Genomic DNA, 25,776 nt, shown 5'->3' on the forward strand with positions numbered 1-25,776 from the left:
ACACATTTTTAGGCTAGAGATCAAATTGGATTCAGCTGCCCTGGAGATGAGTGCTGACAATCCTTCAGCACATAATATGAAGAGATATGGGGATAGAGGGTCTCCTTGCCTTATTCCTCTTATGGGAGAGATAACAGGTGTAGGCTCCCCCTGAATCAAGATAGAGTAATGCACTGAAACAACACACTTCATTATCATTTGTATCCAGTGGGGAAGCAAACCCAATTTTGTGAGAATGGCTTGCAAGAAATTCCATTCTAGCCTATCATATGCCTTACTAATATCAAGTTTGAGAGAGAAAAAACCTGCTTCTTGAGTTCAGAGCTTGTGCATGAAATGGGCTGCTTCTGTGGCTACAAGAGTATTGTCAAAAATTAATCGTCCAGGTACATACGCACTTTGAAGAGGAGAGATGATATCAGGCAACCAACATTTCAATATGTTTGCAACTACTTTAGAACAAATTCTAGAAATAACATTGCATAGAGCAATTGGTCGAAAGTGCATAGCCACCTTAGGATCTTTTATATTTGGAATCAGACATAAGTGTGTGTAATTTGATTCCTCACACATGTCCCATCAACAAGGAGATTTCTAACAGCAGTACACACATCAAGACTTACCGTACTCCAATATTTTTGATAGAAGAAAGGTGTCATGCCATCTGGCCCTGGACTTTTAGAAGGGTGCATTTGAAAGACTACTTTTTTTTATCTCAACATCTGTGTAGGGTTTTGTAAGTTCTTCATTCATATGATTGGTGATTCTGACCGGTGTAGCGTCCATAACTTCTTGAAGGGCTCTAGGATCAGAGCCTTCGGTGGAGAATACCTGAGTAAAATAGTTCATGAGAAGGCGTTGAATATTAGCAGGTTCAGTGCGTCAAACACCCTACTCATCCTCCAATCCCCGAATGGTATTACGACTTTTCCGATTACTAGCCTTTCTGTGAAAAAAAAAAAAACAGAGTTCCTATCCTCATCTTTAAGCCAGATTGCCCTAGACCTTTGACGCCAATATTTTTCTTGAACTGCAAGTATACTGCTTTGCTTTATGTGGAGGGCTCGCTGTTCCTCATATTGTTCAGGAGAGTAGGGCTGCTTCATTAGGTCAAACAGTTTCTATTGAATAACCCTTAGTTCAATCTTTTGCTTATCAAATTCAGTTTGGTGCCACCGACTCAATTTCATGCCTGCATGTTTGATTTTGTAACCAAGTTGTCTAAGTGCATTTCTTGTAGTTGGTGTAGCCCATTCACGTTGGATAATAGTATTGCAATCCTCATTCCCATACCATATCTCTTCAAAGCAGAATCAACGTGCAGCTATTCTACTCAAATTCCTTTCTGCATTAACCTCTATGAGAAGAGTACATTGATCAGATTCACTAGGGCTCATTGTGATGACTCTGCTGAATGGGAAACGAGCCCTCTATTATGGGGATTGAAAGCTCTGATCTAATCTCTCCTTAGTAAACTTATTGCTCCAAGTAAATCTACTTCCAGTAAAACCCATGTCTACAAGTCCTGATTGTGCCATGGTATGGCGGAACCGTGCCATTGCTGCTGCAGATCTCGGTGGGCCGCCGAACTTGTCTGCTGAAGACATAACTTCATTGAAATCTTCAGCCATAACCCAGGCCAATTGACAATCCTCCTCAGCAAGCTGTTGGATAAGTTACCAGGTATTCTCTCTCTGTCCCTGACCTGCAAAGCCATATATGCCAGTGAATTGCCACAGTTCTTCACCAGGTTTTCCGATCACTGCGTCAATGTGATGAGTCGAATGAGATCTCAGGTTTGCGTGTGTTTCATTGTTCCAGATCAGGGTTACTCCTTGCGAGCCCTCCTGACAATCAAAACAAATGTTGTCTTGAAAGCCAAGACGGTGTGTGATAGAGTTAATCAAACTTTTTTTTGCTAGGGTTTCCGATAGAAAAGTTAGGCTTGATTTCTTGGCATGAACGAGATCAATGAGGGCTCGTTGTGTTTCAAAGTTGACAATACCCCTGCAGTTCCATACAAGGATGTTGCCTTGGATCATAGTTGAAGGACGGTGATCGTTCCTACGACGATGACTTTGGCGGTGTCACACAAGCAGCTTGCTGGCGGCACCTAGGGTTTCCTCCAACTTGTTTACTTAATGAGAGGTTTCTTGCGTCAATATTTAAATTCTGTCAATATATTTTTGATATTATTCAATTCACCTTGTTGGAGTAAATGAGTAAGTTGTTAGGTTACACTAAGCAGTTGATTGTCAAATTTTTTTGTTCTAGTTAGACCTCCCCATTTGCTATTTAATTAGACCTCTTATAATTTTTGTAAAATTTTATTTCCTATTTTACCCACTAAAAAAATAAGAAGAAGAGAAAGAATTTCCTATTCACAAACCCAGCTATTTGATCTTCCACGCAATGAGACTTGAAAAAAACAACAAGAATTGGTCTTTGGGCATGGATCCGGGAAGCCAAACCTCCATTTTCAGCAACAAAATGAGCAAAGAATTCATCAAATCATGCTTTCATATTCCATATTTTCTTCTTGCACATAACAAATTTTCTATTTCATTCAAATTTAGAAAAGATCATCACATCATTATCAAAACTGCACCTCCCTCCAAAAAGGTTCAATCTTTGCCTCATTAAACATTATTGATGCATCAAAAAACCAAAATAAAGACCAATTCTTAGTGCGAAGCAATCGAATTTTGGTACCTCTCGCTTTCTCAGACCTAAGAAGTACAGAGCTCACTAAACCCAATTCAATATCATGTTTTTCTCCGATTATCATTTCAACTTATATAAAATTATAAATATGGATTTGGCAAGCCTTCAATTTGAACCTCAACCCAACTACATACTTAGTTGATAAGTCCCAATTCAATCTCAGAATCAAGAACAAGTAGTCAATAATTATGGAAGCCATTATTGTTTATATAGAGCTTGGGTGGAAAAAGAATGAAAAATAAAACTTGTTGATCAATCTCCATGACCTTTTATTAAAAGAATAGAGAACCTTAGGTGGGTTGAACAAATGAAAGAAAGATGATTTGACTCTGTTGAGGAGAGCACACGATTAAAAGAGGCAGTTTTTATTATTATTATTTTTTAATTTATAGAAGGGGTAAAATAGGAAAAAAGAATTTATAAAAATTAGAAGAGGTCCAAATAGTAAATTGAGAGGTCTGAATAGAACCTCCCTTTATTGTTCTTTTTTAAGCGAGACTTGTATTTGTTTTTGTTTAATTGAAATAAAGAATTTATTTTATGTTGATGTTTGATTTTAACTTCATATTTTACAATCAATAATTATTTATATGAATTTTTATAAAATAAATTAGTAATACTGTTAACGGGGATTTGGGCGGGGGGGGTGGGGGTACGGGGTACGGGGACGGGGAATCCCCAGTTTCTTATTATGGGGAATGAAGTCGGGTATGAGGATGGTATTTTAATCTCCTTACCCTACCCTCTCCATTGCCATCCCTACAAATAGTCAAACTTTGTTCTGGAAAAACTGATTTTTGTTATGATTCTAGAGGACTGGTAGTTCGGTGCTAATCTTTGTGAGATCACAGAACTTTTGGAAAGAGAATAGATTCCAGGGTTACAGCATTCATTTCAAAAGGGGGAATGAAATTCACTCATCTTACAATCCACACTATGTTTCTTTTTTTACCATCTTAAATTGTTCTTTGTGAAAACAAAAATTTGGTAGCAAGTTTTATTTTAGAAGAGAAAAGAAGAAATATGAAGTGCAAATTTGGGAGTGTTTTTTTTTATTTAAAGTACATGATATAAAAAGTTGAAGGACAAAGGTGAGAGTATTTAGGAAGATTCACCTTGGTTGAAGGAAACAAGTTACACGCTTTTGGCAACAAATTATTCGTCGGCAGTATTCGCCGATATAAATAATAATAATAAAAAAGAGTTAGAAAAAGATCTTCTAGTCTCTGTCACTACATGTTACAAAACAATTAGTGTAAATTACTTGAGACTGCATTTCGCGGCAGAATATATTAGTTGTATGTGTTCAGATTCAATGTTGTTAAAATGCATATATGATATATAGCCCCAATAGATAAAAACAAACAATGCAGAATGGAAAACAATGGTACATTTATTTACATTGACAACGGAAACCAATACAGACTGGGGGAAAATTCTTTCCCTTCCCAATATCCAGAGTCTTCTTTGGAGTTGGGGATGAATTAAGAGAAGGCTACATCATGTACAGAGTAACAGATGACACATATAGTTTAGACAGAACATGAGAACAGAAGAAATCCCTATGGCTATGGCTATGGCTATGGATCAGCTTGACCGGCCACTTGGTCATCACAGGAATCAGATTCATCTTCACTCAGTTCTTCATCACTTGATTTGTCTTCTGGGACAGCTCCTATATCTTCAGGCTTGGCATACTTCAGACAGTATTCTGTACCATATGAGCAACAATACAAAGCAAAATATCATCATCTCTTAGCGAATGGGGGCACCAATAGCTATAACTCAATTGATATATAACTACTTGTAGGCCTAGTTTTCTATAATGAGGGGCTTTTTAGTTCTGCTAAATAAAATATTACATACGGAGCTACTAGGCAAAATGCTTACAGCAAGAACACAAATTATCTTGGTCCAAACCAATGATCTATAGCAAAATCAAACCAAGTTGAAGATGTAAACAAAGCACTAAAATATTCTTGCCTTCACAAAGAACAATCAATAAAGAAAATGAAACGGTCGTGTTTAACGATGCATTTTGAATGTCATCATGGAAATGATTAATCACAATGCTCTTTGGATGGGATCCCCTAACTACCAACTCCAGTAGATAACATCTATTGTGCAGGCAGGTCTGTGAGAATTTTGTAAAATTTAATTGCCATACTGCGTCTGAATGTGAGTGATGACTCTAGATCACACTATATTTCCAATTCTGTTTTAAAAGGAAGATCTCAGCCTTAATACAGTATCAGCGAAAGTAACTCTCAAGTCTCAACACACTCAGATTACTAATATGAGCCCCCAAGAGATCACCACAAATAAAAAAAGAAGCCTCAAAAGATATTTTGGATTTGGACCATTGTTCCTAATTTTCAATCAGGGGTAATACAGACAAGGGTCTTGTATTGGCATATGCAAATAAAACAAGACCTGTCCTTTTACTCAATTATTGAAACACCAACAGTTTTCTGAGCATCTTTTAGTTGTATTAGAGTAAAATTATTGCTTTCACAATTCATCAGAGTAAAAAAATTTCTTTGCAGGCAGCAAGCTAAAGTTTAACAGCAAGTCATGTAGTGTGAATACTTCAAGATGGGTCATGTATCTGTATCCATGCTTCTTTGGCTATAATCAATTTACAACTCTAAGCACAACGATTACTATGAGACAGAATGGCACTGAGTTGGTACTAATACTAAGATATGAAAAACTGTGAGATGAGTAATCTGAAACTATCACAGAATGGAATGATGCATGACCAGGAAACCAGACTAGAATCAATACCTTTGACTCTTTGTTCATAAGAAGCTCGGTCACGCATCATTAAAGCTGCAGCCTCTCCATTTAAAGGGTCTGATGGATTGGGATACAGCAGAAGCTGTGGCAGGAATACTTCAAATACATTTACCAAATCTGGAAACACAAGTATATAAATGTCAGACCAACAATAGCAACCTAAAAACTGGAAAGAAAATTGGATTCAATTTAAAAAGAAGGCTTACTAAATGTGCTTACCAAACATGGGGCTCCACGTTTGATTGATAACATCTAAGCAAACCGAACCTGACCTGAATTAGATTCGACCATTACAATTAGAAATGGACACTATTCTTCTTTGGAGTTAATGAATGGAGCACACTACACAATGTAGAATAACAGGGTTTCGTGACAGGTTTAGTATATTACTCACATCTCATCAACATTTGGGTGGTAGATCTTATTGATAAAGCCTATTGAGGGAGATTTATAGGGATAAGCATCTGGTAGTTCAACTCTTATCCTCCACACGCCTCCCTGATAAGGACCTGCCAGAATCCATGATATGGAGGAAAAGAGATTACAGGTCCAGAAAATAAAAGAAAATCACCGACGACTCTGAATAATTTTCCAAACTAAAATATCCAATCCCATGAGTAGAATGAACAAAGAAACATTTCTTCAGTTGATACCAACATAACTTGTAACAAAAACCAAGAGAAGTCTATTACCTTTTCTTTTATCTTGAAAGGACTAGATTTCTTCTAGATTTGCAATAAAAAAAAAAAGCAGTAGTTGGAACACAAAAGCGCACAAAAATAGAAAGAACTACTAAAGCAATTCCAAAACATAGAGAGAGACTTTGATAAAGCATAGATTTTTATGGGAAAATTATATCATAGGTGATAATACCTGGGAATTGTAAACCTTGCTAAATCAAGAAAGAATCAAAATTGACAAAGACCCACAACAGAAACCAACTCAAGAAAGAAAAAAGAAAAGGAAAAAAAAAAAATCATCTTGGAAGCACTGAAAATGAGAAAACAAAGATATGGGTTTTGAAGGTATACTCTCGCTGGGTCCATGGAAATCTACATAGAACTCATGCATTCCATCATTGATCATGTCCACCTTGTAATCACTCATCATCCTACCAATAAAAACAACACAAGCAGAAGAAAAGTAAGAAAACAGGATTGACAAGTTCAAAGTATATCTAGATGAGACTATATATTGATGAGAGAATTCACAGTTTCATCAAGTCCATCTCTCTGCGTTTGCTTGGGGAAGACATGGTGTTACTGTGCAAAGCCTGCTTCTTTGTTCTTCTTCTTCTATTCAATGAGTTGAAAGAGAGAAATGAGTCTCTTGCAAGTGCAAACGGTTCAGACAAACAATAAGTGAAACTAGAAGATAACAAAAAGTATTAAATGTAAACAGAAAGAAATAAAGAAAAAGATAATAAAATTGGATGTATGAAGTTTCTAGTAGGACCTTGCCAAAAATAAAAATACCAGTAGGACCGACATGGAAAAGTTTAATACTCCTTTCATACATGGCTTGCACTTTCATCAAAGATTCCTCCTTACCTCAGCTCATGATCCTCATCTCCAGTGATTCCATTCTAATCACCCACCAAAGGAATAATAACAAGAATTTCCATACTTGGTAACTCTAAAACTCTAAATGGAAGTAATGTAAAATTACATCACATATAAAAGTATTCATCTATGATGTATGTGTGTCACTCGGTAATATTATATCGATATGTTGGTAGTATACCAATCCATCATACCTCATTACAAAATTAGATTTTAGTGAGCATTCAATTTTCGTTTGTATTAAATTAAGGCCAAAATGACCTATAGAGTCCATTCTTAACGTTTGTAAAATAAGATAGTGTTTTTTTTTTAATGCATTACTTTTCTTATAGATTGTGAACAAATAACAAGTAAAGGTTTAGATAGGATGACAATTTCTTGCTACATAATGATGCCACCATTGCCACTCCCTTGGATATGATTTTAAAGGCAACGTGATCCTCACATATGTTAAAGTCTAAAGGCATACCTTGGCAAGTGGGTTAAGCACATTGTCTTACAACTCACGGGAATTCTTTACCTCAAAAGATGGATTTTCACATAGACGACATAATCGACCATCCTCTTTGTCAAACTAAGCTTCGTACGGCTTTATTCCTGGGTCAAGAACTCGCGGCATATTTTGGTATAATTCTTGGGGCATTTTGCATCTAACCATGCTTACCCATTCAACCGTATAATTATTTGATTTCAGTATATTAGAACTAATAAATCTTATATGATTAACCTTTTTTGTGAAATTTCTTTGGGTTAGTCTAAGTAGTGAGCGGAGGTTGTGAATTGAGTTAAGATTAAACTAGATTAAGAATTCGGTTTCCCTTCAATATAACATAGAAAACAAAATTACTGGAAATATCCCCTTATCAATTTATCATCTTTTCATGTTTTATTTGACATGAATAACTTGTTATCAACTCGCCAATTATTCTGTAAACGAATAAAAAAAAAAAGACAATTGAGTAATTTAGCAAGATATTGGAAATTGGTGTTCTTCGTAATGTTGAGGTTAAAATTATGTTTTCATCAACGTTGAAAAAAAAAAGCACTAAATTATGCCAATACCTACCAAACAAGCTAACTTAACATCTAGATTTGAAAAACAAGTGGAACAAGTTATTGTCACATGAATCCAACTCAAAACACATGCCCATTAATGGCCCTAAAACCATGCTCTTCAAGCTCAACCCTTGTTTCAAACAAGTTGTTTGCGTCTAGAAGTGGTAAATCAAGGTGGAAGTGAATACTTAATAGAATGGCCGGTTAATTGTTAATCCACACACACAAGAAAATAATTGAGCTTCGTTGAAGTCGCTTCCAGATCAGAAAGTGCTCTTAAAAGCGTATAGAGACTAATCTCTAAGATGGAAGACGACTTTAGGGGAGGAAGTTAGTTGTCCGAAAGAGTCATCCTTTTTCTTTATTTCTTTGCCTTCCAACCAATAATTAGGTGCATCCAAATATGTACTATATATGCAGAGATATTTATGTGAAAGATGCATGCATTCAATAACCAAAGCAGGTTTGCAAACAAGTAGAGGGAGGAAAAAAAAGTGGACATGTTTTAAAATAAACACTATTTTTTTTTTTCTGTGTGTTGAGTAATGTTAGATGAATCATTTTTTAGATACCACTAGCAACTCACTTTATGTGACAGCTGATGTACCACAAAAATAAAAAATAAAAAAATTAAATTATGAGGCGATGTTACTACTAGATAAGATCTAAAAAAATAGTTCACCTAGTGATATCTAAACTGCGTAAAAAAAGTTATAAAATATTAACCGTTATATTCTTATATGTGCGGTTTAAATTTCAAACCTATAGTCTAATAACATGAAAGATGATATTAATTTATTTGATTTAAGTAAGAGGGAATTGATGATGGCTTATAGCTTTAGGATGTAGATTTCCCAACTCTACATCTGTTTTAAGGGCAACAGCTGAATTGTTTGACCAATTTTCTATTATTCATTGTGCTAGTGGACGCGAGAAGTGTCTAATTTTGTGAGTCATTGAATGGATTGCATTAGTTATCTATCTTATGTTAACACATATAAAATTGAGGTGGTTACACAACGTTGCGTGGGGACACTTGTTTCAAATGCTTAGCAGCTTGATATTTCTGTCTCATTTATTGAAGTTGTGGGAGGGTAAGAACAATTTAGAATGATTAGAAAACCTTAAAAAAAAAGAAGCCAAATTTAGAAGTTACATTAGAGAGAGAAAGGTTCAGCTGGTATTATGATGCATTCAATGGAGAATGGACAGCTCAAATAATTTGTAGGTAGAAAAAGGATATACATTTCTGACGAGTTATGTTTTTTTCTCTCATTTCAGAAATGACTGAAGATATTATGAACTTAAAACTGAGCAATCATGGATTCCCCCATTGCCGTACCGGATATCAAGATGGTGGCAGTGTGTACAGAGTCCTTTTTTTTTTTCCTACTTGGAGAATTCCCTTCAACAAGAACATGTGAGTGATGTGACTATAGTATGAGAGCCCTAGCTCTCTCATCTCTGTGGCAACTAACCCTAGGGCTTCATCACCTGATTTCTTTGGCCTGTGATGTTGGTGTTTGTGGTGCTTGGCTGACGAGTTTTCTAGACTAGTAGATCTCTTCCGTTCAAACCTTTAGTTTTTGCACCCTATTTTTGTTGTTTTGTCGATGAGATTCAACCACTACGGGTTCCGCCCGTGCTTGTGCAGCCGTTAGTTTCAGTGGTGGTGACGGGTAGTTGCGCTGTGGTTTGGTAGAACCAAACCAGACATGGGATCCCAGATTTACCAAGTGACGGTGTCTGGCAGTAGCGTGCCGACCGGCTGGCTTCTGGCATCGACCTTGGCTCAGCCGGTGGTGCTTCAATTGGGCTTTCAGTCAGGCCTCTGCTTCGAAGTTCGATTTGGTTTCAGGTGACGACACGGAATCGGCCCCCAGATCGGTCTCCAAGTCAGAGTGCGGGGTAGCTTAACGGAGGCATCAAGGGACTGCTTGGTGATGCTGGTGGCAATGGAGGCGGCCACTATTTCTCCGGTGAGCTTCGGTGGTGGCGTTCTGCTTGGGTGCTCATAGTACTTTGCGTTGGGCCTGGGTCCTTGCTATGTGGGTTTGTTCAACTGTGGTTCTGAGGTCTATTTTTGGGTCCGTATTTGAGATTACAGGGAAGCCTCCTCTATGTAGAGTGGTCCTGAATTTTTTATGAATAAGTTAGGCCAGACCTTGGTCCATAACCCTAGCATGGTCTTGGTTATTAGAGCTACACTCTAGGGTAATTACATTTAGGTTGCTTTAGGGTAGCCTAGCATGACTCAATTTTGACGTAACCCGCAGATGGTGGGTCATGATATGTGGTCACCGACATTTTTCATATTAATAGATTGACAACCCTCCCTTTCACAAAAACAAAAAAAAAAAGTCTTGAGTTTGGTGTCAAGTGCTTCATAAATTTTGAGCTACCTATAACGCCCTTCAGTTTGCCTCCTCCAACTTTGGGGCAAACATCATATTAGTCCCTGATTTTTTTTTTTTTTACTCATCCCTCCACTTTCAATTTTCATCACCAGCGTTCAAATCTCAAAATTGTCTCTAATTGTGATGTCACAAACTGACTTGGGGCATTGGCATGTGGGCCCACTTTTCAGATTATGAAACCCCAAGAAAGGCAAAATGAACATCTCCCATTTCTGATGAACTTCTCCTTCAACCTCTCCTTCTGCGATCCCTCGAGATGCTCCACCTTACTCTTCAAAACCCTAAATCAACCCCCAATACCAAACCCAATATCACAATCCAATTCAACCAAAATTTCCAAAACTAATCAATCAAAAACAAATTCAATCAAAAATTCAATACCTCAATTTCTTTAATACCAAGTTCATCGGTACTGTGAAGTTCTAGATTATCCAGTTTCCGCAATGGATCCCATTGCTCATCCCTTTCTGTGACGTCGAATGACGACGTACCCGACCCCCGTGACGACACCGAGTCAAGCCCAAAAGGAGGGTCTGACACCTGCTCTTCCTCCTCCGGGTGCCAAATTGTGACTCTCCCTGTTCAAATTCGCTTGTCAATTCCCGTAAATTCGATGAAACATGGGAGCCTATTACGGAGGTAAGGGCTTTGAGCCTAAAGGATTGTTGTGAGAGCTTGATGATTCGCCGGTCTCGGTGGAGCTCGAGCCCGTTTCCAGCAAGGCCCAATTCGATCGGTATTCGCCTAGGCCCAATTCGATTGTGCGTTATCATTTGGTACGAATCTGGGTCTTACTAGGTTTTTGAATGTGGTTTTGGGTTTTTAGTTTCTGATTAAAATTCAAAGTTGAAGGCTTTGAGTTTTTATTTTTCAAAGTTGCAATTCTATGTGGAATGTAATGTTTAATGCTTGGGTTGTGATTCAGTATAGTTAAGTGATTCTGGTTAGTTTGATCTGTTTGTGATGTCGAAGCTTCAAGCAGTGCTGCTTCCGCACCGTCGGCAATTAGTGGTAGGGTTTGGATGGGAGAGAAAGGTGAGTAGGTGTCGACCAAGGGTTTAGGGAAGAAGAAGAAGAAGAATTATGGGGTTACAAGGGTTAGTGTGGGGAGAGCAAAATAAGAGGAAGAAGAAGAATATGAGGTTACAAGGGTTAGTTTGGGAATTTCATCCAAAGTGAGGGTCGAAATCTGAAAAGTTGGTCATCATGTCGATGCCAAATCAGTTTGTGACTCATAATTGGAGGCAATGTTAAAATTTGGATGCAAGTGATGAAAATTAGAAGTGCAGGGATAATCGTAATTAAAAAGAAAAAAAATCAGGAATTAACATGATGTTTGCCCCAAAGTTGGAAGAGGCAATGTCCAACATATAAAATCATCTAAAATTGTTAGTATGGTAAAAGTAACAAAACACAAAAATAAAAGTATGGAAAAAATTTTAGAAGTGGCTTATAAGGAAACTTTCATGTTCTTTCTTGGATTAAATTCAGTTTACTCCCCTGAACTTTAGGCCTAAAATCAGATTGGTCCCTCTTTCTGAAAATCGATTACGATGGTCCCTATACTCTCAAATGACATCACCAGAGTTCAAAATTTGAGCCGACATGGGGGCCCACAATGAGGGCAAAATGGACATTTCAAATTTTTCTAATTATTTTTTTTTTCTCTATATTCTCTATCTCCCCCCGATTTGCTCTCTCTCTCTCTCTCTCTCTCTCTCTCCCCGATCTGTCTCTCTCTCTCTCTCCCAGATGCTCCGAATTGGTTGAATGTATAGTGCTCGCCGCTCTGCCAGACGGGTCTCTGCACGGGGCGGGCCTTTCGGGGGCAGAACCCGATCTGCTGCTGCCGGGTAATGAATGTGGGCAGGGCTTTCGGGCCTTTTCCTGGGGCTGCTCCGAAGCTGCCATTCAATAAAAATCTTACAAACAAATTTTTTGCAAAATTGGGTGGAGATCTTTTATGGGTTTGGGATGATTGGTCATGCAAAACCCATTGGGGGGAAATTGAAGAAGAAGTAGTGAAGTAGTAGCTTTAGGTTATGGTGCGCTTCATTTTTCGATTTGGGGGTTTTTGGGTGAGGTCCTCTGTTTTTTGTTTAATAAACTACAGAGGATAGGAGAGAAAGCAGAGGAGGAAAAAAATGGTAAAAATTTGGGGGCAGAGGAAGGAGAGCAATAGTGAGAGAGGCAGACGAGTGAGGTTGACATGTGGCAGATAGCCGGGGCTGGCCTGACCCTCGTCCAAAACAAACCCGACCTTCAGTTCCTTGAACTCGTCAGAGACGGATACCTTGGCGGCGCCGTCGAGGCCGCCGATCTCCTCGTCGGGGACGTAGGACACGTGATAGGTGCGGATTGGGTTGAAGCCTGCGACTTTGAGGTTGCGGATGGCCTCGAGGTACTGGATGGCAATGCACTTGTCGTGGGCTAAGAAGGGCAGGTGAGCCCACTTGGAGGGCTCGGTGGGGACGGAGTCGAGGTGGGAGTTGAGGAGGAGGGAAGGGAGGGTCGGGTCGGAGCATCTGGGAGAGAGAGAGACAGATCGGGGAGAGAGAGAGAATATAGAGAAAAAAATTAAAAAAAAAAGAGAGAAAAAATTAGAAAATTTTGAAATGTCCATTTTTCCTTCATTGTGGGCCCCCATGTCGGCTCTAACTCAGCAGCTGACGTCATGTTTCGAGCCAAATTCAAATTTTGGACTCGGGTGATGTCATTTGAGAGTATAGCGACCATCGTAATCGATTTTCAGAAAGAGGGACCAATCTGATTTTAGGCCTAAAGTTCAGGGGAGTAAACTGAATTTAATCCTTCTTTCTTTGTACACTAATAATAAGTTCGTTATACAGGTCTGAAGCTAGTTTCTTATCAAAAAGCCAAATTAATAGATGCCCATTTGCTAAAGAAACTCTCGTCGTTAAAAACATTTCACAGATGTTGACAACTATTTGTTGGCGAAAACATATTAAGAAACAAAGGTATTGTTTCCGAAGAAACACATTTCGCGAAAAACCTAAAAAGAAAAAAGTATAATAAAAGGGCAATTTCCGATGAAATTCGTCTTAGAAGCCTTTCACATATGCCAACGAAAAGTTCATCAACACAAGCCTCTTAAAACAAATAAAAAGGACATACCTTTGTCAACGGGGTGATTCTAGTTGGACCTCCAAATTTGATATTTGGACCTCCAAATTTGATATTTGGACCTCCAACTTTTTTCAATTATTAATAGATTTTGTCAACTTATATGAAAATACAAATAAGGATAAAGAGAGATTTGAAAAAATAAGTAAATAAATAAAGGATTAATTTCAGTTTACCCCCTTTAGGTTTGGGGGTGTCATCATGTCACCCCCAAGCTTTCCAATTTCAGTCAGCCGTGTCCAAATTCTCCGATTCCGTCCAAATTAGACGTTAACTTTGACGATCTGACCCACTTTGAGGGCTAAAATGGTCATTTCAAGACAAAAAAAAACTCTCTCTTTCACTTTCGGGGTTTCTCTCTCTTCTCCAAATCCCCCCCTCCCCCTCTCTCTTCTTCAACTCCCTCTTCTCCAAATCCCTCTCTCTCTCTCTCTCTCTCTCTCTCTCTCTCTCCTACAAATATCACAGTGGACTTCACACACTGACCGTCGTTTTCTACAGCAGGAAAAAAAAATCAAATTCAGGCGAAATGAAGAACCCGAAGGAGGAGATCAGTTGTCTCCCATGTGGGATTTTCAGCCGCGGCTAGAAAGTTGAGGTGGGCACCAAACAAGGTGCATGGTTTCTTAGTCATGTCCTGGACCCAAATCCGAACCAGTCCCCATTCTCGCTTCGAAATTGGAAGTTGGAGTTGCTAGTAGAGTATGAAATTCTTGTCGATGAAGACAACCCTTCGAAGCCGCTGACGGAGGAAATCAAGGTGAGTTTGGTCTGGCCGTCGCCACCAGCGGAGGAGAGGTTTGAGGTAAACGACGTCGTTGACGCGTTTAATTTGAACGCGTGGTGGCCCGGGGTGGTGATGAGTGTTGTGGGGGAGAAGTACATGGTGGGGTTTAAGAGCCCGCCGGATTTGCTGGAGATTGGGCCCGGGGAGCTGCGGCGGCATTTGGATTGGTGCTGCGGCGAGTGGAGTTGGGCAGGGAAAGAGGTAGGTGAATTGGGTTTGGTGGATTTTGATAATGCATGTGGGATTTGGGGTCGGAATTTTGGGGGGTGTTTGATGGGTTTATGCATGTGCTCTGTTTTGGGTTTATTTGGGAATATATGTCATGGGTTTGCAGAAGAGAGAGATGGTGATGAAAATGGTTTGCAGAAGAGAGAGAGAAAGTTTTTTTTTTTGGTTGTTTGTCTTGAAATGACCATTTTAGCCCTCAATGTGGGTCAGATCGTCAGAGTTAACGTCCAATTTGGACGGAATCGAAGAAATTTGAAAACTTGGGGGGTAAAAATCTAAAATTGAAAGTTCAGGGGGTGACATAATGACACCCCCAAACCTCAGGGGGTAAACTGAAATTAATCCATAAATAAATACTATTCTTACCTCCTCCAACCAAATATAACATTCAAAGATATTTCCTTATATTGCCTATATAGTTTTATATTTACCTAAAACAATTAAGTAAAAATAATAATTTATATACATGGCCCATCATTTATTACAAAAGTAAATTCAAAACAATCTGATTTGAAATTTTCTTAAACTAAATTAATTGAATATTATGATATAGTTATTACTCGATCCTCCAACCAAAAACCCTCGAAATCCTTCTTTTAGCAAATTCAAAGGGGTTCCAACAACATATCAAGATCGAAAACCAACCCTCTGATTAATTTTGGTGGAGAAGAGACCTACTCATAAGAGAGCAATGTCATGTGATTTTGATTCATTCTTCGTCTCGTGGTTGAAAATAGAGATAAAAAGTAGAGTAATAGATTGTTGTATCTTATGTTCAAGGGCGTTTTGATAAAAATAAGGAGGTTTACTTAGCTTTTCAAGTATTCTAAAAAGTAAATTAGAGGTGTACTAAGTATGAGAGGTCAAACTAGAACCACCCTTATCAACGAACCCTTCGTTACCCAAAAAAAAAAAAAAATTTACTAAAGATAAAAGTAAAATAAAAAAGGAGATAGCAGACGAAATTTCTTCGCTAAAAGTCTTCACATATGCCGATGAATATCAGTCAACAAATGTCTCTTTTATATATATATATATAGGGCTTCTGAGGTGTGGATATCCGCACTTTTGCTTAGGTGCGGATTTCCGGTTTGTACCCACTTTCCGATCACATTTTCACATCTTAACCGTTCAGTTTTTAGGTCCTAATGTATAGATCACCTCTGCAAAATTTCAGCCAATTTGGTGATCGTTAAGGCATTCAAAACTGCAAATTACAACAATATATACGAACGGTTCCGGTTCGACAGATTCGGTTCGTTCGCGTAAATTGCAGTTTTGGATGCCTTAACGATCACCAAATTGGCTGAAATTTTGCAGAGATGATCTATACATTAGGACCTAAAAACTGAACGGTTAAGATGTGAATGTGTGATCGGAAAGTGGGGAAAAACCCAAAATCCGTACGTTTTTGCTTAGGTGCGGATATCCGCACCTGAGCAAGGTTCTATATATATATATACACACACACACACACACACACACACACACACACATACATACGTAGCCGTTCGAGAGCGGACGCCCGCAACCCAGAAAAAGTGCAGTTATCCCTCCTCCAGCTTCGGGAAGGCGGCGATCGCTGCGCTGCGGGTGCCGGACGGCCTCGATCAAGCGGCGAAGGCGAAGGTGATCGAAAACTCAGCGGTGTGCGGCGAGCTCGCCGGAAACCATGGAAGCCCATCGAGCTCGACTTCAAACCCTTCGTCGACGAGTCCAGCTGCTTCTGAACTGCTCCACGTCGTGGCCTGGTTCCGTTCGGCAACAGAAACGCCGTCGTCGCTGCCCGATCGAGGCCGGAGGAGCGACGTCCGTACTTTTTCTGGGTTGCAGACGTCCGCTTCAAAACCCGCCCCTATATATATATATATATATATATAAGAGGGAGAACATTTTCCAACAAAACATTTGTTGCAAAAAGCCTCCTAAAATAATAAAAGTTGACATAAAAATGGAACATAGCCAACATAATTTTGTCGTTAAAAGCCTTGCATATGTGTCGACGAATTGTTTGTTGGTAAAAGTTCCTTACAAAAATATAAGACAGAGTTTACCTCTACTGACGAACCTTTAGTTGTATAAAGCCTTCCAGAAAAAAAAGTTACAAACTAAAAACTAATGACACTTGTGCTCCAACATCATAGAAGTTGGACCCAGACTTTCTCAGAAAAAAAAAAAAAAAAAATTCCATGACCATGATTTTTATCCAAAACTATAGCACACGATTTTTGGCCTAAACTGCATGATCTTATTTTTCTATCAAAATGCCCTCAAAGTAATCAGTTTAAAACACTTCTCGAATGAGAGAACTAAAAAAAAAACTATGCAATTTTTTTCTTTACAATTTTTCAAAGTAAAACAATAAAATTCATATTTTTTTAAGGTTTCGGCGTTCCGTCAATTGGAACAAGTTCTAAAAATCATGTTCTACGAATGGTGGGCTTATGGTACTAAACAATTTCAAAAAGTAGTTCTAACAAGGTTTAACATATTTCAACATGACATTGCTATTCATGGGTTCTCCCATGGCCACTTCCCAACATGCAAAACCATGCATTTGTCATGTTTCTTGGTCTCAATGGTGTGAAAGCTTATCTTTAAAATGTGTTTCAATTGAAGGTATTTCAAAGTTTCTAACGGATTTGTTTCATAATTTTCAAAATCAAAAACAAAGAAAATTCAATAAAAACAAAATTTGTTAGATATTTCACTTAACAGAAGTTCAAGTATATTTAAAGTCATGTTCTATGGATTGAATAAAATTTACTTGTGGATAATTAAACCCTAGCGCTGCTTTCTGCCGCGCTCCAAAACCAAAAACCCTAGTGTCGCTTGCTCATGACGTCCTCCTCCTCCTCCTCCGGCAAAAAGACCTCCATTGAGGATGTTACTGCCAGTTTTGCTGCCTCTCTTGCTCTTGCTGGGGGCGATGTTGTTGATATCTCCCACATGGCGAGTGGAACCACCAAGGGAGGATCTCAAGTTTTCTTACTGGCTCGTCCATTGACGAGGAAAGCATGCAGTAGCATGGATCTACAGCGTCACTTTCGACGCATCTGGGTGTTAGATGGATCGTTCAAGGTGCAAGATCGGCCTCCAAACCGGTATGTCTTCTCTTTTGATCGTCGTAAAGATCGAAACAAGGTACTCAGAGGGGGGCCTTGGTATTTCAACAAAGCTCCAGTGGTCATACAAGCCTATGATGGTTTTATTGCTCCTCAATCTGTATCGCTAGAAACCCTATACTTTTGGGTGAGAATCAACAATATTCCACCAGCTCTGGAAGAGATGCAGACGATCATGAATGTCGCCTCCATTGCTAGGACATACCAGGAGATCGATCAAAAGCTTTTTGACAATTCTGGCAAGATTAGGGTTCATGTTACACATGAAATCTCCAAACCCTTCTTCCAGAAAAAAAAAAAAAAAAAAAAAAAAAAAAAACCCTAAAGCTTGCTCCTGGAATTGTGGCTGAGATTGATTTTTTTCTTCGAAAACTTGATTGGTAAATGCAAAAGATGCAATCTGATATACCATGATAAGGGAGTTTATCAGGCGGTTTCACCGAGCAAGTCTTCTGGGGTGAAGGAGCAATTACGCCTCCCATTGCCGAAACCTTTCTTGGGTTTTGCTGATAACAGGTTCGTCAATGGAGCATTCAAATTTCAGGGTATACAAACCCCAATATTACCTCCTGTAGCACGTAATCTGTTTGGATCCTTTGATGGCAATAAGCCTCGAAAGCCAATTGTTATTCGGAATACAGGTTTGGAGACTCGAACTGCAGATGCTTGTACTGAAGGTACTAGCAAGGATGCTTTAGCTCTAGTTCCTTTTGAGGAGATGCCGACAGATTTGAAGCGCAGCAGGCCAGCTTCCGCTTTCTCTTCCCCAAAGAAACTCAAGTTTTTGCTAGGTGAAGCATCATAGAGCAAATCTAAGCTCCCCAAGAAGCTGAAAGTCCCGGAGTTCCATACTAAATTCTCTACTAAATCTCTTGGTTTGGTTGAAGCTCCAGGAGGAATTCTGATTTCTAAGGAAAGTTTAATCCCAAAAGCGGACACACAGCCAACCAAGAAGAAGAAGGGATGACCTTTGGGATCAAAGAACAAGAATCCCTCCAAGACAAAGAAGGCGACTGTTGAAGATGTGCTAAGTGTCATTTGTCCTAGTAAACCTCTGAGCCCTAGTGTTAAGGGTAAGGAGAAAATTTAGTTTATTTTCATTTAAACTTGCCTATTTACTTGTCATTGTTACATAGTTTATAGGCTTTCTTAAATAAGTGAGCATGGGTACCGTCAAATGATCGGATCTAATCTATGTATCGATGTGGTATACCACAAACTCTTTATCTACCCAGAGATGATAGAGGGAGGATATGTAATGGTCATTTCTGGCCTGAGTCTATTAATATATCGACATGATATTCTTCAAAAAAAAAAAAAAAAAAGTCATGTTCTATGAAAACAAAGCTCATGGCACTGGTGAAATTTAAATGACATGAAATTCAGAAAGTGACCCTGTGGTATGTCTAAACATGTCAATCTCTATTTTTATTTAAATTCTTCAGTGCGTGAAACATTGTTGGTATAGCCCGATTTTCACAATAATAATTACCACAACTCGAAAATATCGACCTTTTTTTTATTTTTTATAATTCTTAGGGCGCTTCCTCAAGACCAGTTATTGAAATTTTCAAAAACTTAAGAAATTCAAATTCTTTACAGAAAAAACGTGTGCTAAAACAAGACGTTTTAATACAAATTAGGTCAAAACTCTTACTACGGGTGAATACTTCCTTCTGTTGAAAAGTGAGAGTACCTCTTTGGTCTCATAAGTCAGGAAGGGAAATAAAATTTACACTTCTCTTTTTATCTTTTACATACTTTATTTTTTATTGTTTCTTTTTCATAAAACTATGACTATTTCATAATAAAAACCTATTAATGAAAAATAATATTTATAGGAATAAATAATTTTTTATTTATAAACTCCAACAAGATTGCGAATTTCACTCCTCATTTAAGAATCTAATTAGGCGTCAAAAGCCGTAGGAAAGTTGGTTTTTAGAAAAACAAAGGTTTGATAGTGTTAACTAAAAATAGGAATACATTGATTATTCAAAATATATGGGATTGGTTCTGAGAGGTAAAGACCAGCACCTGTTTTGAATTTTCACAACAAAAAAACCAACACTATTCGAGTCAAGTTTCAACTTTGCGAAAATCCCATATTTATAATAAGCAGAAATGAGGTCCCAAAGACTCTTCGAAGACAACAGTAATGTGTGCTCCAATGCATTTTGCACAACTCGGGTCAAATTCCAACTCCACGAAGTATCTATTGGAGTTTTGGCCTTTGTAGGTAGAAGTCAGATTAAGCTCAACGATTACCCAAAAGAAAATAAGAAAACTCCGATATTTTCATAAGAAGTCATAGAATCTTGCTTGTTAGTCCCACCTCACCCAACAGAGCTCATACGAGTACTTCTGAGGCCACAACTTAAAACATGAGGAGGTCCACGATGAAACTGAGTACACTGAACCAGCGCAAAAAGCATTGATGAAGGACAACCTTAGAGCATGAGCCACTTTATTTACAATCCTAATACCAAAATGCAACTTCTATCAAAGTTTGTTTAACAGTTCAACTTATCAAGATCCTCAACAATATTACCTCTGCCCAACAATCGAACAACAGGGACACAATGCAAACATCTGGCGTTAATAAGGCGACACCAGACCAAAACACCAACTTGTGCATATAAGTGTGATTTGTGTGAGCTATCAGTAGAATGAACAAGATTCTGGAAAAAAATGAAAAAGGAAAAAAAAAAAAAAAACCAACGGGGACTGCCAGCCTGCGAAGACTCGTCACTTTCAAGAAACAGCTGAAACATGTACCAGACTGTAAATACGTCTCTTTTTGTTCGAAACACAACATATTTATCCTAGTGGCTCTCTATGCTAACGTAAAACCAAATCCTACACCTGCAAAAACAATTCTTCCTGTAGGAGAATGACCAGATGCCACATTCAAGTCAGCCCCACATAAATATTCTGACTAATGAAAACAAGTCTAATCTGTGTTACTAAAGAAAACCCCTAAAGGTGCTCCTAAACTCCTAATCAAGCATCTAAATGATCCTTCTTTTTCCCTAAACCCTAAACCAGGTGCCAATATATAAATATCAAGGTAAAACTTACCTTCTTGCATCTTTCTGATTGCTTTTCCCTGAAAGCATACATGAACTTGCTCAGAAGGGTTTGGAAAGTCGCATTGAATTCATTATTCGATTCAAGTGTGTGCACAAGAAAGGAAAAAGATGCATACACATATACGTGAATAAACTGAGCAAGATATATAGGAATCAACAGATAAAGAAACCAAAACAGAAGTGGCCGAAGTAAAAAGCCATTACTTTACCAATTTCGGAATTCATCATAATTGCAATTACAGGTTCTGGAGACCACAATCTGACTTCCAGAATTCCACTCTTTCTGATCTACATCTAATGACTTACTTTTTTCCCTATAATTCCAGAGGCTTCTTTTTCGGTCGCCTCTTGCTGTCAAAAACCTAAAAGAAACTTCCAATTAAAAGTACTTGTATTTGGCATCGATAATCAAGAATAAACAGGAAACATATCTCAAAAGTCAAAAGGATCACGAAACAAGACTTAAAGATGAAGTATTTGTGAATAGCCACAGCTGCTTCTTCCCGCGCTTTTAAATTGATCTCTATGACGTTACTTGTAATCAGGACAATCTTTAACACCCAAAATTTCAAGGACCAAGATGATTCGGCTGTAGTAGATTTCATGTCTATCTGTATTTCCCATGTGGCTTGTGCGGGGATTTCAAAATTGACTTTGAAGAATTGGGTTCCTCTTGTCCAAAACCATTAATAGCTGTTCCTGATTCTAAATCTTCATCATCGCTATCAATGTTGTTTGGAGTGAACCTGTTTTGATATCCTCTACGCTGCAAGATATAGACATTGAAGTAGAAGCTTACCAATTCTCTCCAGCTCTTCTTAGGAAATGACTCAATTATATCATCCCAGAAGGTCTTCCCAAGAGATGGAGGATTTGCCTTTATTATGGCCTTGAACTTCTTTTCTTCTTCAGTTGGCCAAGGGAGCCCAACTTCCTCACCCATTTGATTGAACTTCCAATGGTAGAAAGCCGATCCCAGTTCTCGCTTAACTCTTAACCTTTTCTCAGCAATGTGAAATCTGACACATTCGATAGAACCTGGCATTTGGCAGCCACAAGATTCTTGCCTTCCTTTTCCAAGAGGATCCCTTTCGATTAGATTTCTGTGCTCTGGGTTTTCAATTGGCCAATCCCTTGTCCCCAACCACTTTGATTCACTTTCAGAAGACTCACCAGTCCATTCTGCTACATGAGCTTGATATTTTGACCCGACACGAACTTCAATGTGGTCCTCCATGCCAGGGCTGCTTTTGGACATGTCACTGGCCGGGGATGAGAATGAACAGGCTCCTGATTCGGACATTGTCCTTAGCTGCTTCTCCAATCTCTGCCTCTCTCTGAGATTGTAAGATGAGCCAAGATGATCATCGTACATGCTTGGATGCATAATCCTCAGATTATTCTACAAATTGGGACATGACATTAATGTTAAAAGGAAAGCAAGCATATAACAATAGTTGCATTGTTTATCAGTTTCGAACAACATCTAACAATAGAAACCACAGCATCAAAAAAAATCTAATAAAGGTTGAGATGCACAACGTAAGACAGGTATGCCATTATGTTTCTATCTAGAGGTATGCCAATATGTTTCCATGTAGAGGTTAAAGCCTAACGTTACAATTGAAAGAAGCTAATGATCCTGCACCTAAAATATTCCATATCTACCGAAATTTAAGTCTCCGCACCAATTTGTGAGTTACACACACTGCACATCTAAGTACAAGTGCAGAAGTAAAACTGACTGTTGCACTCCCTCTTATTAAATGAAAACCATAAATAATTTGATGACACATGCATAAGCTTTCATACCCAAAATTAAGATAAAAAGAAAAGCGATATTCCGGCAGCATAAGGAAATCAATAAAACAAGACTAAATTAAGAAGAAAAGAAAGTGCGTGTGGAATCCATACACATATAGAAATACGGTACAAACCAGATAAAGCTCACAAAATTAAGGCATGCCAGTTTAGTAATTTTTTCAATTCGCCTCATTAATTATAACACACAAGATATACAGACAGTACCTGAAAGTTAAACGGTTCTGCAACTGAATCAGCATTCCTCTTCAGAAACATGGCCTCTCGAGCACCCAAAACCCGCTTCCAGTTCTCCTCCTTCCCAAAGGACTTCCACTTTGACCTTTCTGGTAACGAAGCAACTGATGGATCACAAGGATCTGCTGCAATCTTTCTAATCCAATTCAACATTCCGCAAAAGGACTCTCGCTTCCTTTTACGACAAGAACTCACTTCCATAGTGGCTGGATTCACAATCATTACATCTATATAATCGTCGTCGTCATCATCAAGTTTCTTCCCTGCACCCGATTCCACCACCTCACTCTTCACCTCCTCATTGTTACTCAACTTCCCAGCATCCTCCATACTGTTCATCACATCCACATTCCCAGCCACATTATTCGAAACCTTCTCCACAGTCCCCGAATCCCACTCCAACCCCACATTATCAACACTCTTCTTCATCCCACCACACTTTTCTCCCACACCGGCCACCTCATTACTGTCCTTCAAACTCTTCGGGGACATCTCCGCATTCAAATACTCCGCCCTATCTTTCACCTTCCGATCAGCAACTTCCGGAAACAACCCAGTAAACTCATCCTGCAAATCCATCAACTGCTTCCCCAAATCAACGCCACTACTACCCAAACTCCATTCCAAATCCTTATTCTCCAAAAGCCTCTCAAGCAGATACAAATACTTAGTGTAAACCAACTTCACAGCCCCACCTAAACTCAAACCCAACCCACACTCCCCTGCAACAAAATCCCAAACCCCGGAATCCGAAACACAATCAAACCCGCCCTTCTTTCTCACAGCCCAAAACAGCTTAAACAAATCCACCCTCTGCCCATTTCCGAGCATCGGCGGCAGAGGCCGGAGCGAGTCTCGGGTACATATTTCCTTCAGAAAAACCCCAAGAAACTGATCGAACCAGCTCCGGAGCTTATCCGGCAACCCCGAAACGCTGCGTTTTGAAGCTTCCGAGAAGCAGTCCGGCTCTTCCTTCTTCTTCTTCCTAGTCTCGCAATCTACAACAGACCCATCAGCTATCACCGACCACCCTGCCATGGATTTCGAATTACAAAGCCCTAGAAAAAGCAAATCCCCTCACTTCGTAATCTGGGTTTTTCTCATACTCAAAAAACATAAATTCAAGAACACAAGAAAAAAAAACAAAAATGGGGTTGGCAAATCAAAATGTAAACAGGAAAAGGGTAGCGATTAAGGGTGTGGGTGAGTGTAAAGGAAGGGACTTTTGGCGGGAAATAAGAGATCCATCTAGGGTTTGTTTTGTGGAAAATTTTGATTTTGATTTTGATTTTGATTTTTTTCAGGCCCGCCCTTTTTTTTTGCAGGCGGTCATTGATTGACGAAGAAGGGTGTGGGGGGGGCGGGAGGTGAATGTGATGTGAGAAAGAGACGGCAAAATATTTGAACAGAAAGAAAGAATCAGAGAGACCCACAAACCACGATTTAGGGGTTTTTGCCCAATCTAGACTATATTTGTCCTTGAGAAATAGGAAGAATAATAGAGGACTGAGAGAAGAAAACGTACCAGTAGTATTTTGGTGGTGGGTGTTGAAAGCTTGACCCTTTGGGCTTTTGCCCTCCCTGTCCTTTCTTTCTCTCCCTGTACTTGTTTCTCTTTTATGTTTATGTAATTCTTTGCCTAAAAGGCCACCTCTTTGAAATTGTTTTATTTCCAAAGGGTTCTTTTTTTTTTTTTTTTGGGTGGTGGTGTGAGAAAGAGGAGTCTTTGATGGGAAGGAGGTAGAAATTTTTATAGGCTTTTGGGAGGAGGAGGAGGAGGAGGAGGGCCAAAATTCCTCTATATATAGCTGTCATCATCAAACCAACCTTGGTCTACTAAACTCTGTGGTTGAGTTGGTTGGGTTAGAGTGTGTGGGTTAAATTCATTGAAAATAGAGGATAGGGCCCGCTGACTAGAGTCAGTTTCTGGTAGGACGGTCGCATCAGATGACATGTTTGACCCACCAATCAAATGATAGTAAATTAGAGTGAGAGGGGTATTTTCGATATTTCAAATCATTGCAGCAGATTAGCAGGGGTGCGGCTATTGCCACCCTATCATTTTCTTAGTTCACCCTACAAACATTTGAATTATTGAAAGAGTATATTACCCAAGTACAAAATGACTAATAAGTACACTAATTTTCTAAAATCCAAATCTGTAAGAAAAACTAAATACATAACCAATTTATTTGTATTTAATTGTACTTAATTTTTTTTTTTGGAAAGGAGTACTTAATTTTTCATTGAATAACATTAATATTCATTTTCTCCACCCAAATTTGAATTTATTAATTTTTCTAATCTTTTTGTTGCCTCCTCATCGTAATTCGTGATTCAATTCACAAAACTATTACTGTTAACTTCATCATCTTTGCAATACCCTTTGTAAAACACAAAAAAAAAAAAAAATCAATCTCTTCTTCATTGCTCATAGTAGTTAACTTACTAATCTTTATTAAAATAGATGAACATTGAAACTGAAATTAAAAAAATAGAAGTAAATCAGATTATGATTTTATTAGGAAACTTTAATATATTTTAGTTTTTTATTGGTATAAATTAAATGAGAGATTTTCGTTAATTGGATATGTTATATAAGGATACTTCTGGAAAGAGAAATAGGTTAGATAAGTAAATATAATAATTGAAATTAAAATGTAGGGTGTAATGAGCAAGTAGGGTGAACAAAGAAAATGGTAGGGTGACAATAACCGCACCCTTTGATTAATGAAGAACACATGCCACATGGTACAACTGCGCCACCCAATATTCTTCTCATTC

At 38.6% G+C, this 25,776-nt stretch overlaps 2 protein-coding genes across 3 annotated transcripts; both read right to left on the reverse strand.

The window, feature by feature from the left end:
• Positions 1 to 4,099: 4,099 nt before the first annotated feature.
• LOC133717467 (ubiquitin-conjugating enzyme E2-23 kDa) lies at positions 4,100 to 6,894 on the reverse strand. The gene is made up of 6 exons (XM_062144182.1): positions 6,735 to 6,894; positions 6,555 to 6,634; positions 5,918 to 6,032; positions 5,743 to 5,795; positions 5,512 to 5,640; positions 4,100 to 4,435 (listed from the first exon to the last, which is right to left on the reverse strand). The coding sequence occupies exons 1-6, from the start codon at positions 6,776 to 6,778 to the stop codon at positions 4,305 to 4,307; spliced, it is 552 nt and encodes a 183-aa protein (XP_062000166.1). The 5' UTR covers positions 6,779 to 6,894; the 3' UTR covers positions 4,100 to 4,304.
• Positions 6,895 to 21,109: 14,215 nt separating this feature from the next.
• On the reverse strand, positions 21,110 to 24,746 carry LOC133717401 (AT-rich interactive domain-containing protein 1). Of its 2 annotated transcripts, XM_062144106.1 has the most exons (3): positions 24,518 to 24,746; positions 22,963 to 24,050; positions 21,110 to 22,336 (listed from the first exon to the last, which is right to left on the reverse strand). In XM_062144106.1, exons 2-3 carry the CDS (start codon positions 24,028 to 24,030, stop codon positions 21,542 to 21,544), a joined length of 1,863 nt encoding a protein of 620 aa, XP_062000090.1. In that variant the 5' UTR covers positions 24,031 to 24,050; positions 24,518 to 24,746; the 3' UTR covers positions 21,110 to 21,541. The 2 variants fall into 2 exon arrangements, with proteins under 2 accessions (XP_062000090.1, XP_062000089.1); XM_062144105.1 differs by lacking the exon at positions 24,518 to 24,746 and having other exon boundaries at positions 22,963 to 24,505.
• Positions 24,747 to 25,776: the final 1,030 nt, after the last annotated feature.

The sequence above is a fragment of the Rosa rugosa genome, chromosome 6, assembly GCF_958449725.1.
Source record: "Rosa rugosa chromosome 6, drRosRugo1.1, whole genome shotgun sequence".
Taxonomy (NCBI): Eukaryota; Viridiplantae; Streptophyta; class Magnoliopsida; order Rosales; family Rosaceae; genus Rosa; species Rosa rugosa.

Bases quoted from the DNA above. Each gene is read 5' to 3' on its own strand.
- LOC133717467 (XM_062144182.1), bottom strand. From the start codon at position 6,778: ATGTCTTCCCCAAGCAAACGCAGAGAGATGGACTTGATGAAACT. The intron at 6,635-6,734 runs GTGAATTCTCTC...TTTTATTGGTAG, and splicing joins GAGATGGACTTGATGAAACT to GATGATGAGTGATTACAAGG. The intron at 5,641-5,742 runs GTAAGCACATTT...TTGTGTTTCCAG, and splicing joins AACGTGGAGCCCCATGTTTG to ATTTGGTAAATGTATTTGAA.
- LOC133717401 (XM_062144106.1), bottom strand. From the start codon at position 24,030: ATGGCAGGGTGGTCGGTGATAGCTGATGGGTCTGTTGTAGATTGCGAG. The intron at 22,337-22,962 runs GTACTGTCTGTA...CCCAATTTGTAG, and splicing joins CAGAACCGTTTAACTTTCAG to AATAATCTGAGGATTATGCA.